The sequence below is a fragment of the Cavia porcellus genome, unplaced genomic scaffold (assembly GCF_034190915.1).
Source record: "Cavia porcellus strain 051 isolate PalLab524CR breed Dunkin Hartley unplaced genomic scaffold, mCavPor4.1 scaffold_15, whole genome shotgun sequence".
Taxonomy (NCBI): Eukaryota; Metazoa; Chordata; class Mammalia; order Rodentia; family Caviidae; genus Cavia; species Cavia porcellus.
The window spans coordinates 66,598,079-66,618,866 of NW_026947498.1; the positions used below are offsets into that span (position 1 = coordinate 66,598,079).

General features: G+C 38.9%; 1 protein-coding gene across 10 annotated transcripts in view; it reads right to left on the minus strand.

Annotated features, from left to right (window-relative positions):
- Nucleotides 1–20,788, minus strand: part of LOC100721056 (rab-like protein 3) — a 131,733-nt gene that overhangs the window by 25,976 nt on the left and 84,969 nt on the right. For all 10 annotated transcript variants that reach the window (XM_063225041.1, XM_063225040.1, XM_063225048.1 and 7 more), the window contains one exon: nt 18,790–18,895. In XM_063225041.1, the coding sequence (XP_063081111.1) occupies nt 18,790–18,895 (106 nt within the window). The remainder of the gene's footprint in view (nt 1–18,789; nt 18,896–20,788) is intronic.

A 20,788-nucleotide genomic window follows, 5' to 3' on the forward strand; every position in this document is an offset into this window, starting at 1 on the left:
GGGACATTATTCAATTTTACTTATTATGGTAATCAAAGGCCTATTTGCATTGGGGAACCGCCTTGCATCCCTCTGGGATGGCAGTATTGGATTCAACATGGAAAAAAAGCAGGCAACAAAAGGACAAGGCTTCAAGCCTTGGCTGCTCAAACCTTTAATGTTACCTGGAGAAATTTAACAGCACCTGATACAAATACATTTCCTGTATGCCCTGAATTCACTTATAAAAATATTTCTTATAATCCCATAATTTGGCAACTATGTATGGGAAAATTTGCTAAAAATATTGATGGGTATATTATTTGGGGACCATTTGGAAAATTCGTTAATGGATGTGCTGAATGGAATGAGACAAGATGTAATCTCTCTGTTGTGTATAGTCTTCCAGATCCAAAGAAAATAACTGACGGAGCTCCTATATTGCTTCAGAAGACGTCTCTTTTGTGGTGGGGAGATGGTGGAATCGCTAACCCTGCTGTTGCAGCCGAAGAATACCCTCATCACCTTCAAAATCATATTTGGAAGATTCCAGCCGCTATGCAACCTGTAACCTTGTACAATGTTTCCTATTCAGGGACTAGTCGATCTGTATCTACTACTTATAATTTTACTAGGTTTAAAATGTATAATATTACTGTTTGTGCACCTCTGCCTTATGTCTTTTTAGTGGGAACTTTTAATTTTACACATTTTTCTTGTACTTGTTTAAATTGTCAATTGTTTACATGCTTAAATAGCACACTAAATTTCACTAAGCCTTATACAGTTATGCTGTTACAACAAAAAACTCATATTTGGTTGCCTGTAAATTTAACTCGACCATGGTCTCAAGACCCAGTAATTTCTGTTACTACTGAATTTTTTAAACATCTGTTAAAACGTACAAAACGATTTATTGGAATAGTGGTTGCTGTACTGTTAAGTCTGATAACTGTAGCCTCCCTAGCAGCAGTCTCAGGAATAGCTTTACAAACCTCTTTGCAAGAAAAACATGTTGTAGAATTATGGCATGAAAACTCTCATGAACTTTGGTTAACTCAGTGGCAAATAAATGCCAAACTACAGCAACAAATAGACCTCCTTAAACAAACAGTTGAATGGATGGGTAGAAAAATATTGGCTCTTCAGCATCAAGTGTTTTTAAAATGTGATTGGAATTCAACTACTTTCTGTATAACCCAACGACCTTATAATCAAACAGAACATGAATGGGAAGTGATTAGAATGTATCTAAATGGAAACACCTCTGCCCAGGAGGAAATAGAATCTTTGCATAATCAAATTGACAAGGATTTTGCAAAGCAAAATGATGATGAATCCCTGGCACAATTCGCGCAATTGCTTGCTCAATCTTTGAAAGGATTAGATTCCAAAGGAATCTGGCAGAGCATAACCCACACTTTAAGTGGCATGGGACTTAGTTTAATTATAGTTCTCATTGCCATAGTTCTTGTGTATTTTTACTGCATAAGACGAAATACTATTAATAACCTGATCTTATGGAAATTATTGTTAAAAAATAAAAAGGAAGGAAGTGTGGGGGATGAGGTGTCACTTTGTAGGCCCAACCCCCTCTAACCTGCAATTTACAATAGCCCCCCTGGTATGCGAGACCGAGGTAGAATAGGAATGCCTGTTCTCAGTGAGATCCCTCACCCTCTGGAATCCATACTGTGAGCTGGCTTTGTTTTGCAGAAGTCTTGAGGAAGTGGCTGGCCACCCTTTGTGACACTAACAGCAGACAAATTAACAACATTCTTGAGCTAATGAATTTCTTCCTGGGCTAGAGAAGTTATGAGAACTGGTTGTGATTATTTACTTCACTTAGATAGTTTTAGAATAAACATTGTAGTCTGTCACGTTGTAGCTTGCCACAAAGAATGCCTTTTCACCACTTAATTATCTGGGCTCTGTGAACTGATCGGGTTTACTATATATGAATCCTAAAATAAAGATTGTGCGTGCAGTGCAGTGTAACGCGGTGCAGACAGTAAAGGTGCCGTGTCCTGTCTTCCTTTCCGAGCACTGTACCCCCCGTGTCCCGATAAGGCGTGTGTGCGTGTTTACCTTTCCCGGAGTTCAGAGTGCTCTAGACACTCACGACAAGTGGCGCCCGAATTCAGGGACTCCGAAGGTTGCTTAGGAAGGTAAGTATAATTTTATTACGGGGAAATGGGACAATCTGCTTCCTCTCCTTTCTTAAAAATTCTTAAACATTTATTATCTATATATGACATATTGCTCAGGTCAGCTGACTTGGATATGTGTATTGATACAATTAAAGAATATAATCCTTGGTTTCCAGATGAAGGAACTTTGGATGTAGAAGTATGGAGGAAGGCAAGGGTTAGTATAGAAAGGGCTATGCAACAGGAGGAGAAGATTCCTTTACGTTTTTGGGCTATTTGGTCGGTTGTGTACTCTTTATTAAAAGCTATGGAAGATGAACATATTGTAAAAAATCTTCAACTAGAAATTAAGCCAGTTATTCAGGAATTGCCCCTCACAGAGGAGGAGCAGAATGTAGTTCAAAATGACGCTATCGCTTTAAGTAGTGAAAAGGCGTCCAAACTAAAAGTAAAATCCGCTACAGCCGACTCAGCTTTAGCTGCCGCAGCAATATCAAATTATGACAATCGCCCAATTTTACAGGCTATACAGCATTTAACACAAGAGGTGAAACAACTCTCCGTTAAGCAGAACCTGCCTATAGCTCCCTCTGCACCTCCTCCATCTAACCCTAATTGGAGTAAAGCCAAGCTAGCTTTGGCTGATCTACCAAAATTAGGGGATTCTGACGAGGAAAAGCCTGCCTTTGCTTTCCCTGTAATCAGGCCGCAGCCAATAGATGGAGCGGCAGTTCCCCCTAGATGGGAAGCATTTAATATAGATGATTTAGCAAAATTAAAAAAGGCTGTAACCCTTTATGGCCCTCAGGCTCATTACACTAAAGAATTAATAACGTCGGTAGCAGATCAGTATGGTAATCTTGCTCCTTATGATTGGAAGGCCTTGGCCAAAATTCTTTTAAAAGAGCCAGAATATTTACAGTGGCACATGTGGTTTATGGAAGGTTGTGCGGAAAAGGCAAGGCAAAATGCTGACGATCGAGATCCTAATATTAGACTCATTTCTTATCCCATGCTCTCTGGTACAGGTTTCTTTGATACTGTTGAGCATCAGGCAGGAGCTCCAAGAGAGATTCATGCTCAATTAAAAAGTATTGCTTTAGAAGCTTGGGATAAAATACGGCCTAAAGGATCAGAATATGGATCTTGGGCTAAAGTTCTGCAAGGAGCCAATGAACCGTATGTTGAGTTCGTTGCAAGACTTCAAAATGTTATAGAAAAAACAGTAGTGGGACAAGACTTACAACAGCATCTCTTAAAAATTTTAGCTTTTGAAAATGCTAATGATGAATGCAAAAGGGCTTTAATTCCAATAAAAGATACTGGAACGATTGACAGTTTTATAAAACAATGTAAAGATTTAAATTCAGAATCTAGGAAAATGCAACTGTTTGCTGAAACCATGGCAAACACGTGGACTAATTGACAATCTAAAAAGGAACAGTCTTTAAAATGTTTTAATTGGTAATAGCACAGGATAAAATTCAAAAAAAAAGAAGTTAGTCATTATTTGGGATATATTCTTACTAGACAAAAGGTGATTCCACAAAAAATGTCTATTAGGAGAGATAAGTTATCCACTTTAAATGATTTTCAAAAATTATTAGGGGATATTAATTGGCTTCGTCCCACACTAGGTATTCCTACCCATGCATTACAACATTTGTTTGCTACTCTACAGGGCTCTTCAGATCCATCCAGCCCTCGTTCTTTAACAGCAAAAGCAGAACAAGAATTACAGCTTGTAGAACAACAAATTAAGGATGCATTTTTAATTAGGATTGATCCTAAATTGCCTCTAACTTTATATATTATTAATACTTTTCAATATCCCTCTGCAGTTTTAGGTCAGAATGCTATGCCAGTAAGATGGGTATTCACTAAAACTAAGCAATCTAAAAATGTCACACCGTATATCGATATGGTTGCAGCTTTAATTATGAATGGTAGAGCTCGTTCTATAACTTTGATAGGAGAAGATATAACCAATATAGTTATCCCTTTAACTAAGAAACAATGGGAATATTTGTTGTCAATTACTGAAACCTTACAAATTGCTTTAGCAGATTTCATGGGAACTTTTTCATATCATTTTCCTAAAAGTAAATTATGGGAATTTTTTAGATGTCAACAATTTGTGGTTAATACATTATTAGCTGTACAGCCAATTCCACAAGCTTTGACTATATTTACAGATGGATCTAAAAATAAAGCTGCATATTGGACTCAAAAATCTTACTGGGTACGTCAGACAAATTTTAACTCTGTACAACAAAATGAACTTTTTGCTATATTGCAAGTGTTTTTAGATTTTCCTGACCAACCTAATGAGTTATGACAAATGGATATTACACATGTACCTTCTTTTGGTCGGCTTTCTTATGTACATGTAGTTATTGATACCTATTCTTCATTTCTATGGGCTATTGCTCAACAGGGAGAATCCACTAAAAATGTTATTGTACATTTATTGGAGACTTTTGCAGTTATGGGAATTCCTTCTAAAATCAAAACAGATAATGGACCTGCTTATACTAGCAAAACATTTAAACAATTTTGTGATCTCCATAATATTATTCATATTACAGGGATTAAATATAACCCCCAGGGTCAAGCTATTGTTGAAAGAGCACATGGCACTCTTAAGTTGCAAATTAAAAAATTAAAAAGGAGGAGTCAGGAGGATATTCAGATACCAATACTGTTTAAATTGCAAAACAGTCCAAAAACATTACTGCATCAAGCATTGTTTATTTTAAATTTTCTCAATTTACCACAAGGTGAAATATTAACAAGAGCTGAAAGACATTTCGAACAGCAACAACAGCCCTATGTAATTAATGAACCTATTTGGACTAAAACAGCTCCAGAGGCTGAATGGGAGAAGGGCACACTGCTCTATAAGGGGAAAGGTTTTGGTTATATCTCCACAGAAAATGGAATTCAGCAGTGGGTCCCTGGACGATGGATCAGGATCTGCGCCTCCAGACCCTGTTCGCCAGTCCCGGAGACAACTCCCCAAGGAACCGGAACCGTGCCTTCAGAAGCGAGCGCGAAACCAGCTAGAGGCTGAAGATGCTGAGCTTGTTCCTATCGCAGCCATGGCCAGATTACAGCTAAGAAATTCCCGCCGCTCACAGCGACCAAATTTAAATCCCCTCCCTACATGGGGACAATTAAAGAAATTGACCATAGAAGGGCAACGGCTTGTCCTTCAAGCAGGAAAGCCTTTAAACCCTGAAAACTTGTTTTTAGCTTTATGTGCCTTGCTCACCGTTGCATCGGGGACTGAGGTACCTCCACATTCGTACTGGGCATATATTCCAAATCCCCCTTTATTAGAACCTGTAAAATGGGGAACTAGTGATATTTTACTTTATACCACACCTAGAGAAATTTTGTCAGCACCGTGGGCTGATTTAACCCCCCACAATCAAGATGATGGGACATTATTCAATTTTACTTATTATGGTAATCAAAGGCCTATTTGCATTGGGGAACCGCCTTGCATCCCTCTGGGATGGCAGTATTGGATTCAACATGGAAAAAAAGCAGGCAACAAAAGGACAAGGCTTCAAGCCTTGGCTGCTCAAACCTTTAATGTTACCTGGAGAAATTTAACAGCACCTGATACAAATACATTTCCTGTATGCCCTGAATTCACTTATAAAAATATTTCTTATAATCCCATAATTTGGCAACTATGTATGGGAAAATTTGCTAAAAATATTGATGGGTATATTATTTGGGGACCATTTGGAAAATTCGTTAATGGATGTGCTGAATGGAATGAGACAAGATGTAATCTCTCTGTTGTGTATAGTCTTCCAGATCCAAAGAAAATAACTGACGGAGCTCCTATATTGCTTCAGAAGACGTCTCTTTTGTGGTGGGGAGATGGTGGAATCGCTAACCCTGCTGTTGCAGCCGAAGAATACCCTCATCACCTTCAAAATCATATTTGGAAGATTCCAGCCGCTATGCAACCTGTAACCTTGTACAATGTTTCCTATTCAGGGACTAGTCGATCTGTATCTACTACTTATAATTTTACTAGGTTTAAAATGTATAATATTACTGTTTGTGCACCTCTGCCTTATGTCTTTTTAGTGGGAACTTTTAATTTTACACATTTTTCTTGTACTTGTTTAAATTGTCAATTGTTTACATGCTTAAATAGCACACTAAATTTCACTAAGCCTTATACAGTTATGCTGTTACAACAAAAAACTCATATTTGGTTGCCTGTAAATTTAACTCGACCATGGTCTCAAGACCCAGTAATTTCTGTTACTACTGAATTTTTTAAACATCTGTTAAAACGTACAAAACGATTTATTGGAATAGTGGTTGCTGTACTGTTAAGTCTGATAACTGTAGCCTCCCTAGCAGCAGTCTCAGGAATAGCTTTACAAACCTCTTTGCAAGAAAAACATGTTGTAGAATTATGGCATGAAAACTCTCATGAACTTTGGTTAACTCAGTGGCAAATAAATGCCAAACTACAGCAACAAATAGACCTCCTTAAACAAACAGTTGAATGGATGGGTAGAAAAATATTGGCTCTTCAGCATCAAGTGTTTTTAAAATGTGATTGGAATTCAACTACTTTCTGTATAACCCAACGACCTTATAATCAAACAGAACATGAATGGGAAGTGATTAGAATGTATCTAAATGGAAACACCTCTGCCCAGGAGGAAATAGAATCTTTGCATAATCAAATTGACAAGGATTTTGCAAAGCAAAATGATGATGAATCCCTGGCACAATTCGCGCAATTGCTTGCTCAATCTTTGAAAGGATTAGATTCCAAAGGAATCTGGCAGAGCATAACCCACACTTTAAGTGGCATGGGACTTAGTTTAATTATAGTTCTCATTGCCATAGTTCTTGTGTATTTTTACTGCATAAGACGAAATACTATTAATAACCTGATCTTATGGAAATTATTGTTAAAAAATAAAAAGGAAGGAAGTGTGGGGGATGAGGTGTCACTTTGTAGGCCCAACCCCCTCTAACCTGCAATTTACAATAGCCCCCCTGGTATGCGAGACCGAGGTAGAATAGGAATGCCTGTTCTCAGTGAGATCCCTCACCCTCTGGAATCCATACTGTGAGCTGGCTTTGTTTTGCAGAAGTCTTGAGGAAGTGGCTGGCCACCCTTTGTGACACTAACAGCAGACAAATTAACAACATTCTTGAGCTAATGAATTTCTTCCTGGGCTAGAGAAGTTATGAGAACTGGTTGTGATTATTTACTTCACTTAGATAGTTTTAGAATAAACATTGTAGTCTGTCACGTTGTAGCTTGCCACAAAGAATGCCTTTTCACCACTTAATTATCTGGGCTCTGTGAACTGATCGGGTTTACTATATATGAATCCTAAAATAAAGATTGTGCGTGCAGTGCAGTGTAACGCGGTGCAGACAGTAAAGGTGCCGTGTCCTGTCTTCCTTTCCGAGCACTGTACCCCCCGTGTCCCGATAAGGCGTGTGTGCGTGTTTACCTTTCCCGGAGTTCAGAGTGCTCTAGACACTCACGACAAGGCACCAACCAGTATTTTATAAGGTGTGTTTCTAGTGTGCAGCCAGAGTTTAACACTTAGTGCAAAGTCAGAGATTCTGTGATTGAAACAAACATTATCCTCTGAAAAATCTACCTAGTAAACAATCTGAGCAACAAACTAACCAACCAACCAAGCTTAAGTGAACTAAATGTAACATTTGGGGTAAGAAGTAGTGGTGATAATGCTAGTTACTAAATAGTAGGGAAAGCCTAAATAATATAAACCTAAGGATTTACAAATCCAACAGCAAAAGAAGAAAAAGAGAATAAGGGAAAAACAGAGGGAGATAGAGACAGCGATAGAGAAACAAGGAGAGAGAGACAGAGACAGAGACAGAGGGAGAAAGAGGGAGAAAGAGGGACAGACATACAGAAAGACAGAGAACAGAGCAAGGGAACCACTCTCTGGTCTGTTGCACTGAACCACACCTCTGTAATCACCCTGAAGTTAAAATACCTGTTGTGGATAGAAACAAAATTCTGGCTCTCAGGTTCTTTTTCTGAGGTGAGAAAGACTGAACCAGAGGGGCAGATGGCTTGTCAGGTCTGCTAGCTGGTTTTTCAAGGTCTTCTGCAGCACATTAGCCATCAAGTCATAAAAAAGAGCTTGAGGTAGCAGAAAAGAAGGCAACCATGTGATAATGTAGGAGTGTGCGTTCAGTAGGGTCTATATTCTAGATGAAGCAATGGCCTTGATCAACCTTCATTATGCGCCACCCCAGAAAACATGGCCTTCAAATGACAAATGGTAAAGGAAAAAGAATCGTTCATCTGTTGGTCTGACGGCATCGGATTGCTCAGAGTCTATGTTCGGATTGTACGGGGCCCAAATTATGAAGGATAATAAAAACTCCAAGGCAGTTCCAGTACATGCAGTACTGACAAGAGGAAATCTGCTTGGATCCTCAGGAAAAAGCTTGGAGGCCCTGCTGTGATATTTTGGTGAAGGAGAGGAGAGCTTGGGGACAGGATGAGCAGGAAGAGTTCATAACAATAGGGTAGAGATGACTCCTGCTGATGCTGACTGTCATGTGCTGTGCGGCACTAACTCTCATACCCAAGGGCACCAAGAGGGCAGTGCACTCGAATGACCTGAGAGACAGGGCTTCCCCTGTTATCTCTACACTTACTAAGGCCTCAGGAACGTTTCTTTGTCTCTGCTCTGCCTCCTTTCTTTCTACTCATTTTTCTTACATGTAACAACAGCATATGAATGAGAACTTAAATTCTATAAGACTCTTCAGAAAAATCCTTCTGAAAGAAATAAAGGTTGCTTATTAACTAATTTAATCCTTACTATGGATTGCATTATATCCTGCTGCAAGTTCATATGTCAAAGCCCTAAACTCCAGTGTGACTGCTTTGGAGACAGGGTCTTTAGAAGACAATTAAGATTAAACAAAATCATAAATTTGGGGCTCTACAATACAATGAGACTGGTGAACTGTAAGATGAAGCAACCTTACTCTGTCAACATGAACTCAGAAGAAAAGCTATATAAGGATGTGATAAGGAGGTGGTCATATACAGAGCTTTTATCCTGCTGGCACCGTGATCTGGGACTTCTGGTCTCCAGAACTGCGATGAAATAAATTTTTGAGGGGAATCAAACTCAGGACCTCACAATTGCCAAGCAGACACTGTGCCACTGAGCTAAAAACATGGTCCCTAAAATAAATTTTTGTTGTTTAAATCACCTAGTCTATGGTATTTTATTATGGCACACCAATCAGACTAATATTATCCTTCAACTATTAAATTTTATTTTATTAATACTTTATATTACTATCAAATAGCTCCCTTTATGGAAAATTTAATTATTAAACATTTCAAAGACAATGACATCAACTGTAATACCTGATGCAGTTTTGATTGTGACAGGCATCACTATTTATTGAATGATTGGATAAATAGATATAAAACACTTGAGAACATTACTATATTTCAAAGAATAAGACTACATCAAATTTGTGACAGGTTTTGAAAGCAAAATGAGCTCAGGCAATAGCTAGTAAATTTACATGCATTTCTGAAAGTCCAAAGACTAATTCCAAAATATAACTCAGTTCTTCACATACATGCAAATTCATCACTTCTGTATCCATTCTTCTTTTTTGTGTCTAGTTGTTTTATTAACACCTGAGAGAAGAGTATGGAAGTCTCCAACTATAATTAATTGTGGTTTGTATAATTCTCCTTTCAGTTTTATCACTGGTTCACGTATTTTGTAGTTGTGTTCACAAATTCTGTTGGAAAATAAGCTAATACTTATTATAAATGAAGTGGCAAAAAGTAATTTGAAAAACATCTTCAAGGTCAGAATTAAAATTTCTTTAATATTACCAAAGGAGGAAGATGGAAAATCCTTGGTAACATTGAATAACTGAGATTCAAAATTCATACTCAGAGGTGAAAAGGAAATATAAATAGTCTGTCTCCAAACTTAGAAAACTGAGAGGCTAGATTATATGAATATCCCTCTCAACACTAAGATTTTTTTGATTTTCTGAGATTTCATCCAAAATTGTCTTGAAGTTAGCTAGACTGGACTGATTGGATGCTTTTAACAACATTGGCTGGCTAAAGATAGATATGTCATTATAGTACAATATCATCTACCTTGCCTAAGAATTTTAAAGTAATTTATGGATAAAATAGAGATCACAATGTTCAAGCAACTATTCATAGCAGTTATGGCTGAGAAAGGTCCAGGATAACTGCTGGTGCTGAGTTTCAGTTCAGGGAAGGAAGGAAAGGGTGAGTACAACAAAACAGTGGTTCATTAAATTCTTTAGCAAATCTTGCAGTTTGAGGAGAAAGGGCAGTACAAGTTATGTGGAGTGAAATCATGCTTTGATTGATCCATGCTTTGAGGTAATAGGCAAGAGCATGGACAATAAAAAGCATACAAGTCACAGTAACTTATTTAGACTTTCTGAAGTCTTTCATGAGGCTATTAAAAAAATGAGCCATCAGGGATAGAAACTTACATTCCCATTTGACCTTGCCCTGGAGTGCAAAGCTAAGGGCTTTATATTCATTACCCAATACTAGAGTTTAAATGTTGTATTAGTTGCCCATCACTATAAAAAAAAAAAGCCCTGCAGCAATTAATTTAAACAGACAAAAGATTTATTTTGGCTCACAGTTGTAGAAGTTTCAGTCCAAGATTGAGGAGCCCCAATGGCTTTGGGCCTCTGGTGAGGGGGACATATTATGCCAGGAACACATGGTAGAGAAAACCACTCACCTCATGAACCAGGAAGAAAAAGAAAGAGGAAGAAAATGGGATCCCACAGTTACCTTTGAGACCACACTTCTGATGACCTAAGGCCCTCCCATATGGCCCATCTCCTAAAGGTAAAGGTTTTACCATTTTCCAATTGGTCCACCCTGGCAACCATGCCTTAACACACAGACCTTTGGAACACACTTGTCCAAACCACTGCAAAAGTATTTCAGAAGTTCTTGTATTGGAAAATTAACCCCCAAGTTCATATGTCAATAGTACTTTGAGTTGGAGCTTTGGGAAAATAATTAACATAAGATGAGGTCATTAAGGTGGGGCACCCATGGTGGCATTAGCTTTGTAAGAAGAGGAAGAGACCTCAGTTAGCACATTTGCCCTGTGTCAACCTGTGATACCTTCTGCTATGTTAAGATGCAGCAAGATGGCACTCAGTAGATGCTAGCATCATGTTTTTAGAGTTTTCAACTATTAGAACACTGAAATAAATGCACCAATATTCTTTATAAATTACCCAATTTCAGAATCTTGTTTTAACAACAAAAAATGGACTAATAGGACTGAAGATACAATTTAGTTATAGTGCACTTGCCTGGCATGAATGAGGCCCTAGGTTTGATCCCCAGAACCACGAGAGAAAAGGAGAACAGAAGGAAGGAAGGAGAAGCGGGGATGGGGAGAGGGAGGAAGGGAGAAAAAATAGACTAAGAAGCCCAGGATCTAGCACAGATATGGAACATAGTTGCTATTCAAAGAATATTTGTTGAATAATTTAATTCTCACAACCTTTGAGACCACACTTCTGATGAGGAGATAGGGCAGACCAAACCTTTGCTGTAAATATTATTCTTTTTATAGAAGAAAACTAATGGTTTAGAGTACTTGAATTTTCTCTACTAAGATCCAATATCTCTCTCAGTACTTTTTATTAATCTAAATACCCTGAGCACTTTAATCTCAGCACTTTTATTTCAGTTTTGTTTTTTTTTTTTTGGTCCGTTTGAGACAGGGTTTTGCTTTGTAATTCAGGCTGGCCTTGAACTCACTTTGTAGCCCAGGATGGCCTCGAACTCTTTGCCATCCTCCTGCCAGCCTTCCAAGTGCTGGGATTGTAGGCATGTGCAACACACTCGGCAACTCAGCTTGTCTGGATTTGTTTCTCAAATTATTCCTGATCAAACCATGTTCAAGTTACATTTAACGGTCTTACATTTCATCTCTCACTCTGACCCTTCCTCACCATCCTATACTGCTGAACTCCCCCTGGCGCTGTCTGACTCCTGGGACCACACCCTTCTTACATTAATTTACTCAGACGATATCTACTGAATCTTGCTGTGTGTCAGATTTTATACCAGGTGCTGGGGGTGAACATGGCACAGTCTCCACCCTCAGGGAAACCACTGCAACACCCTGGACATATGGAGTCTTCCAGATAGAAAATACGCAAATGGATAATAAAAACACCTCTGGATGAAAAATGTACACAAGAATATTCCCACAGGCCCTATTTATCATCTTATACATGGAAAATTAAGAGATTGAAACAATGAAATCATCTAATTTGCAGACACCTCCAATATCTTTCCAAGGACTGAAAAGTAAGTTGATAGATATGTATTATAAAAAAAGACCTAGTGAGCTGTCCAAAAGGGCTGAACAGGGCATTATGCATTGCAGTGTTGGCAAATGCCAGTGAATGCATTTAGGGAAATGCAAGCTAGTCTATTTATAGGAAGTCTGAGCTACCAGGGAGTAAATTCAACAAATACTTGCATATTTTACTATCTGAAGGAAGGTATATGCTGGGTGCCACAGATCAGATAAATAATGGAGATATACCTCCTGCTCTCAGATTCTCTGAGAAATACTAAAAGAGTTCAGTGAAGAAACTGGTATTTAAAATGAGTCTTAGATAATGGGTAGGGTTTTAATGGATAGATATTTGTCAGGGAAGATAAGAAAATTCCAGGTAAGTAAAAGATCATAAAACACCAAGACAGGAGAATTTATGGAGTTGTCCTGGAGTGATGATGGCTCTAGTGTGACTGTGAGGAGGAGAGAGGACAGGAAGCAGAGCGGCTGAAGGCCAACAGCAGTGAATTAGGAATCCTGACCTCATAGTCTTGGGCGTTTTTACTGAACTGTCCAGACAGTGAAGGAAGAGGTCATGGGGCAATGTGACAATTTTTGACACAGTAACTTCGTGAGCTGAATCTGGCAGCAGGGGGCAGGGTAGGTAAAGAAGCCTCATCAGTTAAGAGTCCATTATAATAGTCCAAAGAGGAGTGATTGTGTAAGAAGTAGAGTCAAGCAAAGGAAAGAGGATTTTTAAGATAGCAAAGTGGTGAACAGCAGCTATTCAGCCTCTCTGAGATTTGGAATCCAGACACTGAAAAATAACAACTTTGGTGGGGGGAGGGGCAGGGGGAGGGAGGGAGGCAGGGAGAGAGAGGCCCCTTGGTAAGAAACTTAAAAAGTTACAGAGCAATTGAACACATGGACCACGGTGGAGAGAAGTGGGCCACAGGGAGCTCCAGGGAAGAATGGCAGTGGTGGGCTGGGTCAGCAGCTGTGAGTTTTGCTTGGATGGCAGCCCTTTCACAAGGCAGGCAACACTGGGAAGGGATCCCAGGGCAGGACGTTCTGGAAAAGGGCTAAGTGTTTGAGTCTGTGATGCATAACAACTATGAGATGGCTTCATTTTAGAGCTTCCAGTGTTAGCCCCCCATAGTTACTGGGTAAGAGACAGCCACAGACAAAGAACCAGAGAGCAGATGGAGAGAGAGGCCTGAGGCGTTAGAACTAAGGCTGAGAAGGACACAGACCCCACTCCATGCAACCAAAGTTCAGGCCTGGCCTGGGTTGCTCTGGGTTTGACAGCGTCAGCATTGAGCACTTGAGGGCTCACCTGTCAGTCTGCATCCAGCACGGATCTGGGGTTGACTATCTTCCTCATCTATTGACCTGAGTGGAAGACACCTTTCAGCTTGGACATTGCCACCACCTGGGTAAACAGAGGGGCCTCTGGAATAGGGAGGTACCTCAAAAAACCACAGGCCTTAGGAATACTTGGAGAAAACCAAGAATTGTTAGAGTCTAAAATCTGAATGTAAAACACTAAAACTTCATATGCTAGTAGATCAAACTTTTGAAGATATAGGTGTAGGCAAAGACTCTGAACAGAACCCCAAATGGCATGAGAAATAATGTCAAGAATCAACAAATGAGATCTTAACAAACTGAAAAGCTTCTGTACAGCATTACAAATAATCAACAGACTAAAGATACAACTTACGGATGGGGAAAAAATTTCTTCATCTATAATTCAGGTAAAGAACTAATATACAGAATATATAAAGAACTCAAAAAAATTAAAAGCCCTAATTAAAAAAATGGGTAACTGAAATGAATAGACCATTCTCAGAAGAAGAAATACAAAAGGCTGGTCAACACATGAAAAATGTTCAACATCACTAGCCATTCAGGAAATACAAGCTAAAACAACACTGAGATTCCATTTCACTCCAGAAAAAATGGTTATTATCAAGAAATCAATGAATAACAATGCTGGAGAGACTGTGAGTATAAACCAGTACAACCACCATGGAAAATGGTATGAAGATAACTCAAAATGCTAAAACTAGAAATTCCGTCACAGTGAACACCAGGACCATCGCACTGTTTGCATATAAACTTTTAGGACTAACAACCCAACTGATCCACCAGCAACAATTACTCCTTTGGACTGCCCTCCTATTCCAAAGCTTTCCTGCTCAAGGTTATCCCAACCCTCTAACCTATAACCAGTGTTGGGTAGAGTACTTTGCTACCCCCGTTTATTTTTACATGCTTTTAGCTCTGATCTGCCAGATTTTCAACTGTCACACAGCCCTGCTGCGGCAGTTTTGGGAATGGGCCCCAGGATCTACTCTTTTTTTTTTTCCTGATTAGTATTTGTAATGGCTCGGTATGCCTTTTATTTCAGAAATCCCTTAGTCTCAAGAGTTTTGTATTTACAAGTGGCTGTGCCACATGTACTTCAGAATAACTGTTCAGAAGGGATGTGTTCATATTAAAGAACAGGCAGCAACAGTAGTCTTGAAAATAACATAAATAACAAAAACCATGTAGTAACATTATATTCCTGAGTATATTACACATCATACAGTGAAATAACAACACAGTTTTCCCTCAAACATAATCCACCATCCCAAATAAGACTGTGTCAAAGAAATATGGCTCCACAGTTGCCCTGATCACCACAAACAAATCTATGGAGGTGTATTAATTAAGGATTGGAGACTGAGACATCGCTAGGGACAATGTGAGCAGGCAAAGGTGCTGAAAATCCCTTCCCATCTTATTTTCCAGTATGAATTTTTTTTTAAAATTGGTACAGGGGATCGAACTCACGATCACACTTGCAAGGCAGACGCTTATGCCACTGAGCTAAATCCCCAGCCCCTCAGTATGGATTTTTTAATCTTAAAGACCACATGATTTAATTTCCTGAAATTTGTGTAGCGGCTTTCCCTCATAATCTTCCATTTAATCTAGGTCAGTGGTTCTTAGATTTAGTGTGCAGAAAGATTAGCATCTTGGGTAGCACATACAAAACTACATATCCTACACTTTATAGGTGATTAAAGGGATCTTCGGAGATAGTTTCATTTGTGCTTAATTTTCATCTTTTTTCTGATTTTACAATCAACTCATTCTTTTGTAAAATGTGAGATGTGTCACTACTTGAAAGAATTATCAGAAACACAGTTGAGGATTCTCTGCCACCTGAAGAAAAGAACTAGAGAGGTTTTAATACCTCTCAACCTTCCAAAACTAGTATATAAAAAGCATTTAATTGTCATTTAACCTGATCAGGAATGATATGGAAGTGCCTGTATTCATCCTGTATTTTGTCTTTTCTGGGGAGAGGGTGGTTACTGGAAATCAAACTCACGACCTCATGCTTACCAGGCAGGCATTGTGCCACTGAGCTACAGCCTCAGCCCTTTGTATTTTCTAGTTGAAGATGGATTTGTGTTATTAAGCATCATACTTTTCCCTAAAGGTTAGGTTTAAAACATAATCCCCTTTTAAAATAAAAATAAGTGCGAGAAAAACTAGAATTTGAGATATAACTTTAGGGGCTCAGAAGCACAATCCCAAAGCATGGAGGTTTGACATACCAGGTGAAAAACAATCTCAGAATCCCAATCTCTTTAAATTTCCCTAGTTTCTCTTCCATACAGGGAGGGACTCTCTGAAGTTCTCTTATCAGGTTAAAACTCTTCCCCAAAAATGCCATCATCTTAAACTTCCTGCCTAGGAATCTCATTAAAGATCAACTACATGAGAAGAGAGAAAACTAAGTCATCACCTCCTGACTGGTTTGCATCACTTCTTAAGGCAGCTCTGCGCAGTTACCTGCCTAACAAGACAATCTTTGTTCACAGTGAAGTTCTGCACCTACCTTTCTAGTGATCTGCCACTATCTCCCTCATTGTCCTCTTCCTGAAGAAAAAAGCATTTGAACCTCCTTGGTTTGTAGTTATTACTCACTTGTAATTTACTCATTAATACATTTGTATTCTTTTCTTCTGGATGAATGTCTCTATCATCGTTAGTTCATGCTTTCATGTCTACATCACCCATGTAGGAGTGGAGGGCTGGATACAACAGAAATTTAACACTACCCCCACCCCTACCCCAGCGTGACTAATGCAACAAGGTCACAAGATATACTCATTCTGTACAAAACTATAAAATCCAAGGCTGAACCCAGTTTCACTGTGTACTTCCCAGATTTAAAAACACATCCTGTCCCCACTGACCTGTCTCAATAGCAGCCTGCTTAGTAATTGGTGACAGGCTTTTGTCCTAAACTCGTATGCTGGCTGCTTCTTTACTTCCTGCTTACAAACCCTGTAGAAACCCTAGCTTGACAGCAATTCAGGGCTGACAGTTGGGGAATGATCCCCCCACCATCCCGTCAGCCTGCCGACAAGATAAACTGTACAGGTTCTGAACCATGGGGAGGCCATCCCTGCATACATTAAACCTCACAAAAGTTTAGGATTAGACATTTGGACAAAATATCCGAATTTCAAAACGGATGTAAGGTGGCTAGTACTTAAGATGCTAACTCATGTTACTTTCTACCCTGAAAATTTTCTGTATCTCTTGGACAGGGGCGGTCAATGTTCTATCTTTATTTAGTTCTTTGATATTTCTATAATTAAAGAAAGAGATGAATCAGGGTAGGAAACCAAAGGTGACTAGGAATTATTCTGGCTCTTGTCTTAAAAAAATTTTAAGTGTTAGGGGAAGTAGATATGCAAGTATACAAGAGCTGAACATGGTGCCTCTAATCCCAGGGTTTGGGAGGCTGAGGCAGGAGGATTGCTGTGAGTTCAGGGTCTGCCTGAACTGCATAGCAAGACCTTGTTTAAAACAAACAAACAAACAAACAAACAACACACACAGAACCCCCCCAATTAGAAAAAACAAATATATCTGAATATAAATTCCAAGATTGATAGGTACAACCACTGCCTTTAAGTGAATATTTCAGGATGACTGTATCAGTCACAGTCCTTGCCTACAACATGCCAGGCACAGTTACAAAACATGTTCACACCTCTTTTCTTATGTATCTTCACAAAAGCATTACAATGCAGATGGTGTTATCACATTTTATAAGTGAAAAGCCATGGCTTAAGGACGCAGCTGGGAAGGAGAGGAACCGGAGATGCAAACCCAGGTCAGTTTCCCCCTTCAACTATGCCCACCACATATTTTGTTTCAGCAATGAGAGAAAAGTAACTAAGAGCCTGTGCTCAGTGACATGTGCTAAACTCAGAGACAGGCAATGTACTATGGTTCTTAGAAGGTTAAGAAATTTAAAAAAGACCTTAGTTCATTATAATGTTAGTCCTGTCTCATTGTTGGAAGCAGAGTGTATAAATAATACTGATAACCAGAAAAGCCCACCCATCACTAGAGCAAAAAAGAGGAGAATTCTGACAAACATTGGAAGTTCCTAGGTCTGAAGAGAATGTGAAAGCAATCTGTCACCACTGTCACCATGAGACTTACAGAACCCTGCTCAGACAACAGAGGCCTCCCTTCATGGATGTAAGTGTGGAAGGTGTTTTCCGTAGTCTGGGTATGTTTAAAACAAAACAAACACCTATGTAGGTATTTTGAAAAACCTACATAATTTCCATTCTTCAAATTCACCAGGGCATTGCTACCAAGTCTGATCCAGCCTTTTAGGCTGGATTACTTTGGTGGTGTACCTATGGTACATGTGTCATTGTGTGTTTCTTTTAAGACAAAAGATGCAAATGTAAGAGTTGTTTTCCTCTAAACCAAAACCTCAGTACCCGGGTTTATTGCAGTGTTGGCACTTTGTGATAAATAAGTAGATTTTGGGTTGCAGTTTGGGTACTCATCTCTAAAAGATTCAGCATCACCAGGCTAGAAAGACACAAGCTCACATACACACATGCATGTGTACACACAGACACATACACAGCCATCAATTAATTCCAAAACAATCCACTCAAGTTTAAGCCCCAAACTAGACATGCTAGCATTTATTTTTAAAAGTTGTCTAATTTTTCAGAGACCCTGGTCCTGATACAAATATTTCTGTGCTAGGTTTGGATATATGATTTTTCCAATTCCCAGGACCAAATGACCATCTTCATCTTCATCTCTGTCTTCTAGAATTGTAGTGAAAACTGAATCAGTCTTCATAAAGTGTCTGGCACATAGTACGTACTTATTTGCTAGATGTTTGTTCAACTATCTGGCTGCCCTTAATCATTTGGGATTACCTGGTTAGGATCAGGATCAACTTCATCCCAGTTGTGAGTGACATTGCCTTGGTCAATGGACTCAAAGGGCTTGTGAGAAACCGAAGGTAGAATCCTGTACAGCCAGCTAGGGGAAAACAAGAACACACAAGCCTTAGGGTAATGCTAGGGGACACATGTACTGATTCTCAAGATGCTCTCAGGAAGACACTCAGTTCAGTAGCAGCCTGTAGGCTTTACTGTGACAGACGACACATCACTGCTTCTTACAGTCACTTGCCACCCACAGCTCTGGTTCTTTCTCCCCTTTCCACTACATCGTTCCCTCTTCAGATTAGGTTTTGGCGTCTGGTTATTCCCATACAGTTCAAAAGGAGGGATTCATTCTCAATATTTATAATGGAAGAGAAGGTATCTTGAGGGAACTCCATAGAGAAAACCTTTAGCATATTTACATCAAAGGATATTAATCTTTGCTCTCAAAGATCAACATAATGAATACTATATAGATTTTGAGAATATGGATGTTTTTATTATTTTTGGCAGTCCTAGAAATTGAAAGCAGAGATTTCACTGAGTTATACTTCCTAGTCCATTGAAATTTTGTTTCTTATTTTGAGACAAAGTCCTGCTAAGTTGCCCAAATTCTCCTGCCTCAGCCTCTGAGTAGCTGAGGCCATGGACGTGTGCCATCACACTTGGATATCTTTGGTATTTCTTTTTTTTTTTTTAATCTTCATTATTTATTTTGGTTTTGTTTATTTTTTGAGACAGAGTCTCACTGTGCATTTCAGGCTGCCCTTGAGCTCCTATGTAACCCAGGCTGGCCTCAAACTTATGGGAATTCTCCTGCCTCAGTCTCCAAGTGTTATGACTACAGCCAGGCACCACCATGCCCAGACTTATCCTTAATTTTGAAATACAAATTCTCATGGTCTTCATGGAAATTTTCCTTTAAAAACCAAAAATGTGATACACACCAGTGGTAAATATAATTGAAATAACTTTAAAAGTTTTGTGTGAGGCTATTTCTTAAAAGCATCAGAACTTAACATTTTCATATGTACTATCCCAAAATCTGCAATGTATATAAAATTTATGTATAAAATCGTACAATTTTATTTTCATGCCAGATCTGGCATATTATCAATAATTTTAGTCTTATAGGTGAGACATAGTATCTTATTTTATTTTGTATTCTCTTTATTATGAGTAAGGTGAATTGATTCTTTTTTTATTAGCAAATAATTTTTGTACGACTTACCTGAGCAATTCCTATACTTTTTTTAGTTGGGTAGTTTGTTTTTGCCATTAATTTGCAAAGGTTTTTGTAATTAACACCTCTATAGCCTGAAAGTGTATGAATATTTATCCATATGGTACCCATTATGGTATATTCACAACTTGTTTTTTACTTTCTTTCTTTTCGAATCTTACTGTGTGAACAAAGCATCTCTCTGCCAGGACCAGATCTCAAGCATTGGGAAGGCATAGAGAATCAGATGAAGTAACCCTAAAGGATGGAACCTTCCAAAGTAGAGAGGGACTCTGAAAGTCACTAAGAGAGACCAAGTCTTTTCAATACCCTGACAGGGTACAGAAGGAAGGAAGCTGGTTTGTTGACAGTGAAGACCAGGTCTATTTTAACAGGCTTTCACCATTTAAATCCAAGGACAATCTTCCCCATGGGGTGGAGTGCACCAGGCCCATCTCTGGACTGTCTGAGAGATAGCTGGACTAGCTTTGTTCTGTTTCCATCCTATTCCTCCAGTTCTTGATGATGCAACCTCAGATGATAGACTTGCTAAGTTCCTCCATCACCTAGCAGTACATGGGGTTGAAAACATGTGTGCATGTCTTAGATATGGTTCTGATAAAGTTATTAAAGTTCCTGGATCCTATGTTCTTCATCTCTTGTCTTCCAGAATTGTAGTGAAAACTGAATCAATCTTCATAAAGTATCTGGCACATAGTACATACTTATTTGCTAGATGTTTGTTCAACTATCTGACTGCCCTCA